Source organism: Elephas maximus, chromosome 15 (assembly GCF_024166365.1).
Source record: "Elephas maximus indicus isolate mEleMax1 chromosome 15, mEleMax1 primary haplotype, whole genome shotgun sequence".
Lineage (NCBI taxonomy): Eukaryota > Metazoa > Chordata > Mammalia > Proboscidea > Elephantidae > Elephas > Elephas maximus.
In genome coordinates this window covers 11,755,720-11,768,440 of record NC_064833.1, presented here as the reverse complement: position 1 = coordinate 11,768,440, position 12,721 = coordinate 11,755,720, and the positions used below count along the sequence as shown (strand labels likewise).

The following is a 12,721-nucleotide window of genomic DNA, read 5'->3' as shown; positions in this document are numbered from 1 at the left end:
TTAGCCCAATGAATCCGTGTGAAATTCCCCAGGGTTTACACCCGGAAGGGTGATTGCTGGATCATAGGGCATATTTAATTACACTAAACATGTGGAAGGGGTTCAGACGGATGAACAGAAATTAGCTAGAATGAGGGGTATAAGAAAGGTCACCCCAGTATGGGCAACTAACAGCAACAACACTTAGGAAAGAAAAGGGGAGGAAGCAGGATTGGGGGGCGGGGATAAGCCCACTATGCAGACCTGACGAAGCCTCTGTCAGCTCAAAGGGTAGCTCTGATGCGTTGGATGGAACTCGCAGGCTCTCATAACACCATCTGGCTCAGTCATTGCCTGAGCGCCCCCATTGACCTTGGCTCAAATGCTGAAGTGGCTCACACACCAAGGCAAACCATGCTTTTCATAGTTGGGCAGCTTGTCCTTTCTCGAAGAGGGATCAGTGATGCATCGAATGTGGGAACTGACGGGGATGGACAAAGCCCAGCTGCTCTCAGTTCAGATGCAACTTAAGTGAGGAGCAGAGGGGGAGGGAAGGGCGTTAGTTAAGAGAGGACAGAAGAAATGGTCTAGGAGGGGCTAACACTCTCAGATCAAATCCAAAGAAGGTGGAGGCGAATCAGTCTTCTCAGAGGGGCAGGATGGGGGTGGTGCGTGCACAGAATTCTGACCCAAAGGATTTTTAGGGAAAAAGAGTCTGTCTGCTAACAGTGTTACCAGAAGTCCTGTGTGTACAAACTAGGAAAAGAGGTATGATGTGTGATCCCAAATTGATGATATTCCTGACTTTCAGCTGTTCTTCCTCAGATTCTTTGGCTGCAGATTTTATTTCTGGCAACAATATGAAATAAAAAAACCAAGGGGATTAAAAAAACAACCTGTTATAGGCCAAACTATTTCAGGGGCTTTGAGATTTGCATCTTTTTTGACAACTGTCAGCAGCGATGTCTATCATCTAGAATCCTAACGCCCCATGGCTTCCAGGGCACTCTGCCATCTGGGTCTCCTCTGTGTCCTACTGTCCCTTCACTGGCTCCTCCTCCTCCTCTTCTTCTTCCCTGCAAATGAACCAGCCCTTAACATCATGCTCTGCAGTATTACACACCGTCCTTCACAGATTTCTCTCTGCCTCCAGCTTCAGCTTCTGTCCCCAGGTCGAAGATACACAAATCTCCCATCTTGAGACCCCTCAGCCACCCTCAGTCAGCTATACCTAGCAGTCTTCACATCTCTTCACTTGCATGCCTCTCTTGGATGTCACCTCAAGCTCACTATGTCAAAGAAAAACTCACATCCTCTCGTCACACCCTCTCCCTGAAACAGCATTTCTTCCTGACTTGTCTACTGCTTTCCCCAGCCCCACTGGTTTCCTTGTTCCAGCCTTGGAGTTACATAACTAACAGATGCCTCCTGTTGAACCAGCAGCCAACAAATCCCAGGTATTCTTTTTCTGCAAGAAGGTTTAGTTCTTTCCTTTTCTGTATCCCCCATCAAGATTAGGCACTGAATAATCCTTTCTGTATCAGTGTTGAAGCCTCCCAAATGGCTTCTTAAAAAGACAAAAAACCAAGTCAGTTGCCATAATGGTGACACCATGCATGTGAGAGTAGAACTGTGCTCCGTAGGGTTTTCAAAGGCTGATTTTTTGAAGTAGATCACCAGGCCTTTCCTCTGAGGTGCCTCTGGGGTGGACTTGAACCTCCAACCTTTAGTTTAGCAGCTAAGCACATTAATCAGTTGTACCACTCAGGGAATCTAATTGGCTGCTTACCTCCATGGTTTCTCAGACATGCTGTCGGCCCTCCAGAGCCCTGCTTCTGATAATACAATGCTACCGTCCTGATAAAACACCCAGAATGGGCTCTTAAGGGGCAAATTCCAAGCCTGCAGGCAAAGTTGTTCATTAACTAGTTCTATTTTACCTATTTTGTTTCATACTCACTGAATAAATGTATACCTTATTTACATAGCTATTAAAAGAATTCTGTGTGCCCAGGCAAAAACCAAAAACCATTGCCATTGAGTCAAATCTGACTCCAAGTGACCCTATAGGACAGAGTAGAACTACCCCACAGGGTTTGCTAAGGCTGTAATCTTTACTGAAGCAGGCACATCTTACTCCCTTGGGGTGGCTAATGGGTTTGAACCACTGACCTCTCAGTTAGCAGTTGAGCACTTAACAACTGTGCCACCATGTCATCTAGCTGTGCCCAGGCAGGGGAGATATAAATATGAATGGAATATGGTATTTGCCAAATTCTGAAAACCTTGTAGTCCAGTGGTGGAATATAAGCACTCATTACAGTTTAATTAGGATTCAATGTGAAAAGTGCTCCAGTGAAGGTCCCAGGAAAGTCTAGGGGAGAACACTGGGAGCAGGGAAGACTTTATAGATGATGAAGATATTCACCAGTGCATTTAAGGAGAAGGAAGTGCTGGCCACACACTTGGTCATTTGGCCTTTATCATCAGCAAGGGCCAGCCTCCACCACGTCCGTCATACACACTGAGCTCTCACCAGCTTCTGTGACTCAGTCTGAATCACCCTCCACCCTCTCCTAGCCTCTTCAAGGGCTCTCTAGTCTTTGCTTCCTTCAAATTCTGCTTCCTTGCAATCCACCTGAAGACTAATTTCCCCCAAGCCTTTCCTGGCATTTATCTTTCTCACCTTCTCCTTTTGGTGCTACAACGATGACCTCATTTCTTAACCAGAACCCTGGCACTATGCTATAGGGTCACTATGAATCGGAATTGCTTGATGGCAACAGGTTTGATTTTTTTTGGTTCTGGCACTACTCTGGAGGGCAAACCAAAAAACAAACAAACTCACTGCCATGGAGTCAATTCCAATTCACAGCAACCCTATAGTGTTTCCAAGGCTGTAATCTTTAGGGAAGCACACTGTCACATCTTTATCTCATGGAGCGGCAGGTGGTTTCCAACCTCTGACCTTTTGGTTAGCAGCCAAGTTCTTTAACCACTGCACCATTAGGGCTCCTTTACTCTGCAGGGCCCAAAATAAAAAAAAAAAAAAAACAAAGTTGTTGCCATAGAGTCAATTCCGACTCACAGCCCCTGTACAAGACATAGAAGAGCTGCCCCATAGGGTTTCTGAGGAGTAGCTGGTGGATTTGAGCTGCTGACCTTTTGGTTAGCAGCCATAGCTCTTAACCACTAAGCCACCAGGGCTCCTCTGGAGGGCAGAGATCTTCAAATATGAACAAGCGTTTGAATCATGATGCGATTCAGTAGGTGTACCACAGGCCCAGGAATCTGCATTTTAACACCACCCCAAATGATTCAGACACGAAAAGATGATGAACCACTTTGAGATACGCTGTTTTAGACATATGTCCTGCCTAGAGTTTTTGGGTAGCGTGCCTAGCAAAGTGCATGTGCGTTGCTAAATGCGCTGGGCTCCAAGCATCTGCTGGGTGACTATCAGATACGTCCATTATTCATGTACCCAGAAAGTCAAGAAAAGCGGCTCGGCTAAATGGGCAGCACCGCCCTCTCCGGAACAGGCTGACTCCTGAGGCATAAAATCTATCCGAAAGTCGTCAGTCGGGCAAGAGGAAATTAAATTTTCCGTCCTCTCAAAAAAGGAGCAGCCATCATCCCAAACGACCTCAGTGTGCCTCGGATAAACCATGCTTCGGAGAATATACAGAACGCGCCGCAAGTGAAAAGGGTTAAAAAGGAAAAGCCCAGAGACACTCAATGCACCCGAAGCAATTATGCTAGTCACAAACATCACGGTGGTAGTAAGAAGCAAACATCGCTAACGCGCCCCACATAAGGATTAGTAAAAACTAACACCACTCGAACCCCTGGAGCCTGAAAACAGCGGAACCAGAAGCTGCCCTCGGTGGCTGCCCCCACGCCGAGCGGCCCCGCCCGACCGCAGCGACAGCTCCCGGGTCCCAGCTCAGCCGTCCGCTGGGGGCGGGCCCGGACGGCGGCGTGATGACGTCACGTGCGTGGGGACGCCCGGCGCGCAGCTGGGCCGGCCGTGGCTGGCTTCGTGGTGTGAGCCGCGGTGCCCGCGTCCGCTCCTCCGCCGTTCGCTATTCGCCTCGTCCGGGTCTCCGCGGCCCGGCGCCGGCCAGTCATGGAGCCGTCGGCGCGCCCCGCGGGGCCCCGCTGAACCTCCGTGCGGCGGCGAGCGCGGCTCGGGGTCACCATGCCCACCCGTGAGTGGCCCCCGAGGGCCGGGCCGGCCGGGGCGTTGGGAGGCGGCGGCGGCCCGCTCGGCGCGCCCCCTGAGGGTCGTCCGCCTGGGGCGGCCGGGGGAGAGCCAGGAAGTGCCCGCGACTTGCCGATCTAGTTTCGTTTCGGCTTCGCTATCTCGGGGGGTGGCGTGAACCCCGTTGCATGGATGGGGAAACTGAGGCCCAAGCGTTCAGGGAAGTGCTGAGGACGCGCGGCTGAAAAGTGGCAGAGCTGGTGGTAACCTGGACCTGTCGGACTTCAGAGTCCAGGCTCTCCCCGGAGCTGGCCTCCACACAGCTTACCGGGACTGTGGAAGAGCAGAAGGTAGCCGCGGTCTGCTCGTCCTTGCTTGCGCCCCATCTCGGGGACCAGGTATCCCCAGGTGGCAAGCGCCGGCGCAGGGGGTCCGAGTGCGGCCCGGGGGGTCCGAGTGCGGCCCGGGGGGTCCGAGTGCGCCCCGGGGCGCCAGAATCCGGCCCAGAGTCCTCCCGCCGACACCGGGGTCCCCCGCAAGCTTGACTCTTTTCGCTGCCTGTAACACGTTCGAGGTGGTTGACGTAGGTGCTCTCCTGGGAATTTGTTAGGCGCAGGTGCCTCCAAGTGGGGCTCTCGGGCCGCTTGCTTTACATTCCCCTGGGCAGGTGGTAAAAAAAATAAAATAAAATAAAAGTACCGGTTAGGGCTCCTCCCTAGATCTTGGGAATAAAACTCCGGAGTCTGGGCCCAGGAGCCTGCATTTTAACGAGCGCCCCAGATGTTACTGACGGACCCCAAAGTTTGAAAATCACCGGGCCGGGGTATTGGAGGCTTTTTCTGCATCCTGACAAACGAGGTACGACAGTACTACTAAATGACCTATTTTAAGATGACCCAGGTAGTGGCAGTGTGCCTTTAAACCCGTGTCCCTGTGCATATGAGCAAACCGGGGAAGTTCCTGGTCTGGCCAGAGAAGGAAGCCTGATGGTGCTTGTTTTGAGATTCTTGATTTAGGTTTTTTTTAAGTACTCCATCTTGCAGAACCTTTAAACCCTTGTGACTGTGTTCCTGATTAGCTGATATTTCTTCGAATTCATAATTAACTTCTTTTTCTGATCTGATTGTCCTTATTTTTGTAGACATGTGGGGCACTTTCCAGGTTAGCCTCAAATGCATGTTTTGCCTTCTCATTGGTAAAGAGTAATTATTTCTTGGTATTAGAAAGGTTTTTGTAATGCTGTGGAAAATCTTGGAATAGTCTTGGTGAACATCTTTAAATAATCTTGATGTAAAGATTACCTTTAACTTATTACAGATGTGTAGATAGGGTGGACTTTGTTTTCTTTTCATAGTACCATGTATCCTTAACTTGTGTTTTTGGGCTCTGCATCCAGTAAATATGTCAGCAGTTTTTATTTTAATTTTATTCCTTAGGCTGGAGGAATATCATTGTCATTATTGTCAGTTTATTAAATTCATGTTCACGTTATCTGGTGAATATTTGAAATTAGCACTGTGCTAATTAATCTTGTACTTTCTGAGAAAGCAGAGGGGAGGGGATAAAGACCTATTTCTTGGAAGTTAAGGTTTCAAATAAGATTTAATGATAAGGCAATATTAGCATCCGATGACGTTTAAAAAAATTAGTTATGTTCTCGGGTTATCTCACTTAGTCGAGCAGACATAAAAAACCTTTTTCTTTTTAAATGTATGATTGACTCTGGAAAATGACTTCAACTAGGATGAGCATGGTGTATTTTGCATAGTTGAGAATTCAAATTTCGTGTCTAGACGGGAGGGCAGGTACAGTGCTTGAGTTGTCTATCCTTATTATTGCTTATATTTGCCATACTACGTTTTCTGTGGTTGGCTGCAAGTCCAGCACCTCTCAGTGGTGCCAGCGTGAAGTCAGTAGTATTCATACTGCCTTTTCTCTCCTTTGGTGGCCAGAGTTGCCAGAATGGCTGGGATAGTGCAGTGGATAGTGTTACTTAGAAATTCTGTTCATAGAATACATGTTCAACATGTAAAGTAGGTAAACAGAAACTGCACAATTATTATTTACTTTAGGACTATTTTTTTTAGGACTATTTTTAGGAAGAAAACCCTCTAAATAAGCTGAGGTTGTGTTGTTGTTTTTTAAATGTCAAATGAGAGGCTCCTTTATGAGCGCAGCCACCTAATCCTTAAGGATTTAGGTAAATAAAAGTAATGCTTTTCTGTAAAATGAAGGACTTGGAGGTGATCACTAGGGTCTCTCAGATTCTAAAATTCTGTAATGAACCCGTGCTCTAAGTCACAGAATTATTCCGCTGTTGCTGTCTTTAAAATATACTTGCTGCTTTGGAATTTTGGTACTCAGTCCTTGAAACTGGTGTTGATAAGTAGAATCCAGTCAAGCCTACTGTATGCCTGAAGGTTAGTCAATTTCTTATCAGCTTCATTGGAGTTACTTTGGAGATTATAGACTCTTTCTAAGAAAGCAGCTACCTGGAAGAATGCCTGGCAGGAACCTGTCCAGATACTGGGACAATTTTGTGATCAAGTCACTCTGTATTTAGCCTATAGTTTGCAACAATCACTAGGTACAGATTTCAAGATGTTTCACGGAACGGCTTTTTCAAACCCGTGATTTGACACATCATTTCTGTAAAGGCCTTTATTTTTATCCTCCATTCAAGTGACGTTTAAGAAGCATTTTGATCTAAAAGATTTTCAAAACCTGAGTCAGAATTTGAGTTGTAATGAATGGTAAAGCTTCTTAATCCGGTCATTTTATTTTGCGTATTAGAAGACTGAGACTCGGGGAATTTCGGTGATGTGGCTGAAGTCACACATGGAGGAGAACTGGTACTTGAAACTTCCTGGCCCCTGTAAGTAGTAACCACAGTGAGCATAGTTAATGTGTATTTTTCTCTAGTGCTAAATTCATAATAGTTTATTTAGCTTTTTATCCCCAGGAGTTAAATTATGATAAATGTAAGCTTAGCCAAAACTTAAATTAGACTGTGAGTTTCCAAAAACTTTAACAATTTAGCCTTTACTTCTGTCTTGTTCCAGGATTCTCTGGGAAGAAGGCTGTGGATTCCACTGGTCTGCTAAGTACTTGATTGGTTATATAGGCACAAACCTAAATTTTTCAGCAAACTGCATATATGATAGTGACTCTTTAGTTTACAGGTAACTTATCTCCAAGCAGACCCGGTAAAATGTACTCTTTTATTATATATGAAAAGTTACTGTATAATGGCTAGGGGGTTTCCTGAGCCATTGTTTACTTCTTAACTGTGCTGTCAGTAATTATTTGTGGTAGCTGCTTGCTTTTCACATTTAGATATTGGCATTGAGATCTTGGCCCATTTGTTAGGCTCTGGTATTGTGGTTATTCCACTTTTGTTTGTGTTTCCTTTGATCAGGCTGATTATATTTAACTCACTTTCAATCCATTCTTATGAAAGAAATGCAGAATGTGGGTGAATTGTGAAGGATGGTGCTGGTTGAAGTGTTTCCTTTTAGAAACACGTTGCAAACAAACTTAGAAACACTTGACCTAAACATACTACTGACTTGTGAGCCTTTCTGTGTTGATTCATGTTTATGTTCCCTCTCTCCATTCTCACGCAGCACCTATGTATACTGCCAGAGTTGTAGCTAAAGAGACTTCTTTCCACAGTGACCTTGGTCTTGACAGTGCTTTGATTGCTGCCCAGATCTCACTTTTCTATCTGACCCTACCCAGGCTCATGGGGACATAACCACCAGTTGCCTTCAAGTGAATTCCAACTCTGGCAACCCCATGTGTGTCATAGTAGAACTGTGCTCCATACAGTTTTCAGTGGCTGATTTTTTCGGAAGTAGATTGCCAGACCTTTTTCCTGAGGTGCCTCTGCATGGACTCAAACCACCAGCCTTTCAGTTAGCAGCCAAGTGTGTTGACCATTTTCACCACCCAGGGACTTCTCTTAGGGACATACGGCTACATTAAAGATTATATAGGTGGTGGGAGATAAAGCTAGAGAGGGAGATGGGAACCAGAATTTGGAGGGTTTGGTATGTCATACAAAGAAGCAGTTAAATCGACTTGAAATTATGTTCAAGCTATTACATTCACAGTTACAATGGCTATCTACTTTACAGGCATATTAGCAGTTGCCCGGTAATGGTTACTGTATAAAATTATTTAAAAAATGGTTTAGTATTAGTAATAGGAATTCATTATTTAATATTGATTGTATGTCAGGCCATATGCTTTGTGTTTTATATGTATTATTTAATGCTCACATTTTGAGAGAGGCTCTCTTTGACCTGTTTCAGAAATGGAGGGATTGAGATTCAGGAAAGAAGTCAAGTAATGTGCCTGATGGCAGTAAGTGGTAGAGCTGGGATGGGAACTATATCAGCCTGACCTCAAAGCCCCAGTTCTTTTTTCCATGCTACATCGCTCTCAGCCAGGCAGATGTTGAATTTATAGTCAGCAGATCCTGTTAGTTTCTGTTAACACTGTGTCATTTGTGGTTAGCACTGTACCTGGTTCATGATGGGTGCTGGTAAATGTTGAAGAAATGAGTGATTGAATCTTACACACAGTCAGAGAAGTTATTCATTCTATATAAGAGATAAGGTGCAGTAGAAAAGGCAGGAGTTTAAATTGGTACGGCTTTTCCAGGAAGTAATTTGGCAATATATTGTTAAGTACTGTAATAATGTTTGTGCTCACTGACCCAGTAATTTCACTTTTGGACTCTATCCTTTAGAAATGATTAAAAACATAGATGAAGATTTCTGCACAAAGATAGCTGTCACAGTAATACTTATAATAATAAAAACCCAGAAACTACCCAATAATGGGGAAGTAGTAGAAGTTAAATATAGAACATCCTTTCAGTGAAGTGTTCCACAACCATTAACAATGGCATTTTTAAAGGTTTTCAATGGCAAGGAAACATGCTTACGAGAAATGGTGGGTGAAAAGGAGGATCTCTGGGGTGAAAGGGGGAGAGTGCTGACATGGTGTGGGGATTGCAACCAATGTCACAAAACTAATTCTTCATACTTTTTTTGAATGAGACACTGATTTGTGCTGTAGACTTTCACCTAAAGCACAATTAAAAAAGAAAGGGAGGATGTCTGACCTTATGTCAAGTGTATGTGGGAGAGAGGAACTATAACCATTGCTCATCTGGTGCTGAGATTATGGATTATTTTAATTTCTTCACTATAATTTATGTTTTCCAGATTTTCTACTGATAGCATATATTAATTGTATGATGTTTTTGCATCTTTTAACATGACTTTTTAAATTTTTTTTAAAAACGTGAAACATTACAATATTGCACTGAACTGGTATTTCCTTTAGCCCGTAGAAAAGAACTTTGAGTAACTGATCAAACAGTGTTGACTGTATATAGTGGTTAAGAGTTCCACCGCTAACCTAAAGATCCACGGTTCAACCCTACCAGCTACTCCATGGGAGAAAGATATGGCAGTCTGCCTCCATAAGGATTTACCTCCTTGGAAACCATATGGGGCAATTCTACTCTGTTCAGAAGGGTGGCTATGAGTCGGAATTGGCTGACAGCAGTAGGTTTGGTATATAGTGGTCCGGGAAATAGTACATTGGCTGTCTGATGCTGTCATATACTAGGAAGTGCAGCACTCTTGTCAGTGACTTTGAGCAGTAGTTGTTGGACTGCGTTGTTCCTGAATAGGGAGTAAAATAATGGGACATTCTTCTTATCACTCGCATTTTTGGGGGAAGGAAGATGAAATAATTCTGGCTTTATTAAGTGGTAGTTTCAATCATGAACGCATAGAAGGTTGGGATGAATCATTCTGTGTGGGTTTAGTTTATTGGAGTTTGTAGGATCTTTTCTTTGAATGATTGTGCACTGCAGAGTGAACACAATTCTAAGGAAGTATGATCACAAAATGAATGTTGGCAATTCCTCCTATGATTAATATGTCAGATCTGTCAAAATTCTCTCGTCAGTTGTAAATGCCAGATTCATTCAGTTCTTGAAATGAGCCAGCTCTTGGGTATGTTGTAAAGCAAACAGGAGCCAATATTATTTTCCTACTTTCCATGTAGGGTATCATATTCTCCCTTTTACGTATTTATTTACTGCTGTCTAACCTTAGGTATTGTTAGAGAGCCTGATTCTAATGTTTCTTAAAGAAGGACTCACTACTGGGTTTTTTTTCATTATGCCTCTGAATCATGGGTTTGTCGTATTCTAAAAGTTAGGCATTAAACGGTTTGCTCTCCAGTCTTCAGGAGAAGATCTGTCCTCTTAATGCCATTATTTTTTCCTTATTTGGTGAGTTGTTCAACTGTGCCTTTGTCTTTTATTACTTGAACTCCCGGGTGTTTCTGCTGTAGTAGTTTTCTGGATAATGCTAAGTGTTCCACACACCCCTGCTATTTAATTGACTTTTTTGAACAGCTGTCTTGGCAGTTTGCTCCAAAGTTCTCTGTGCCTTGGTTGCACTTAACTTTAAATGGATCTCGCTCCTGCTGGGCAGAGAAAATGAAATGTAAGATGTCCAAGTTTGCCCTGGGACCTTGCAAACTTTGCCAAAGTGCCAGGCTAAAGGATGCTGAAAGAGGTAGTCCATTATGAAATCTGACTGAAATTGATTTACTTTATGGATTTAGTTAAAAGCATTGTTACTAGCTATCTGATCCATTAAAAGGAAAAAGATATTATCTCCTAGGGATATTTAGATGACACTTTGAGGGCTAAGGTGTGCCTGGCCCAAGCCATGGTGTTTTCAGTTGCGTCATACGCATTCAAAAACTGGACAGTGAATGAGGAAGACTGAAAAAGAATTGATGCCTGTGAATTAATGGTATTGGCAAAGAACATTAAATATACCCGGATTGCCAGAAGCAGGAACAAACCTGTCCTGGATGAAGTACAGCTAGAATGCTCCCTAGAAGCAAGGATGGTGAGACTTTGTCACACGTACTTTGGGCCATGTTATCAGGAGGGACCAGTCCCTGGAGAAGGACATCATGCTTGGAAAAGTAGAAGGTCAGTGAAAAAGAGGAAGACCTTCAATGAGATGGATTAACACAGCGGCTGCAACAATGGCTCAAACGTAACGATTGTGAGGCTGACGCAGGACTGGGCAGTGTTTCTTTCAGTTGTACGTAGGGTTTCTCTGAGTAGGAACTGACTTGACAGCACCAAACAACTACAGAAATATATAGATTAATAGAGTTTTCGATTGTGCTTTAGAGGTAGAAGTACTGTATGAAAATGTTACTCGAATCAGTGTATTGTCAGGATCAAGATGCTTGATATTTAGATGATCATCCTACCGTCTGCTACACGAGGATACAGAAGGGCATTTGCACAGGGAGGGCAAATACATAATAGCGAGAATCCGGGGATTTTTTAAGTCTAAAATTGCACTGTAATGTAATCTTGCTAAACTCTTTGAGTATTGTATAGAAGATAATTTTTGTTGATTCTTTAATTTTCAAGAGTAAACGAAATTTCTTTTTGATTGTTTCAGTAATAAATTCTACAAATGTCTATAAATTCCAGATTCTTCCTTTGAGTGTAATGCCACAGAAAGTCACTTTTCTTTTCACGGCGTCACTGGTATTAAACCTTACCTTTGAACTTGAGGAAAATTTAGTAATACGTTGAAATCTTACGGTGGCTTCAGATTTGGTTTATGATCCACTTGAAAATACTGATTTAGAAAAGATTACGTTGCATTCTTAGGGTTTTGATTAATGTAAAAACTAGTATTTTGTATGTATTAGCTGCGATCATTGTATTTGTAATAAATTAATACATGAAAAATTAAAGGTCTCTTGGGTTTTTGACTTTGTGTTACCCAAATCTCATGTATGGAGTAGGTAAATACAGAATGTTTACAATTTTTGTGTTTTAGTGGAGAGCTTGGGGACAGTGTATCAAGCTTTGAACTTTGAAGGTTTGAATTAGTAGAGTAATATTTTTTTCATTGACGTTTTCATTTAGCTAGGTCTGCTCAGCAGATCCTTTTTTTGTTTTGCTATCTTCAAACATTGGAAAGAGAATACTTAAAATATACATTGTATTTAGATGTTGTTGTTGTTAGGTGCCCTCAAGTTGGCTCCAACTCACAGCCACCGTGTAAAACAGAACGAAAATCTGCCCGGTTCTGCACCATCCTCACAGTTTTGGAGTTGCTGTGTCAGTCAGTCCATCTGTTTGAGGGTCTTCCTTTTTTTCGCTACCCTTTACTTTACCAAACATGATGTCCCTCTCCAGAGACTGGTTCCTCCTGATAACATGTTCTAAGAACATCTTTACTTCTAAGGAACATTCTATCAGCTGTACTTCTAAGATAGATTTGTTCATTCTAATGGCAGTCTGTGGTATATTCAATATTCTTTGCCAGCACCATAATTCAAAGGCATCAATTCTTCTGTCTTCCTTATTCATTGTCCAGCTTTCACATGGACATGAGGAGATTGAAAATACCATAGCTTGGGACGAGGGGCCCTGGTGGCACAGTGGTTAAGAGCTAAGGCTGC

The 12,721-nt window shown here is 43.4% G+C and overlaps 1 protein-coding gene across 1 annotated transcript in view; it reads left to right on the top strand.

The window, feature by feature from the left end:
• Positions 1-3,993: 3,993 nt before the first annotated feature.
• The window catches only part of EFR3A (EFR3 homolog A), a 100,366-nt gene continuing 91,638 nt past the window's right edge, over positions 3,994-12,721 (top strand). Inside the window, exon 1 of the mRNA XM_049853585.1 lies at positions 3,994-4,190. Coding sequence (XP_049709542.1) covers positions 4,181-4,190 — 10 coding nt within the window. The 5' untranslated portion in view covers positions 3,994-4,180. The remainder of the gene's footprint in view (positions 4,191-12,721) is intronic.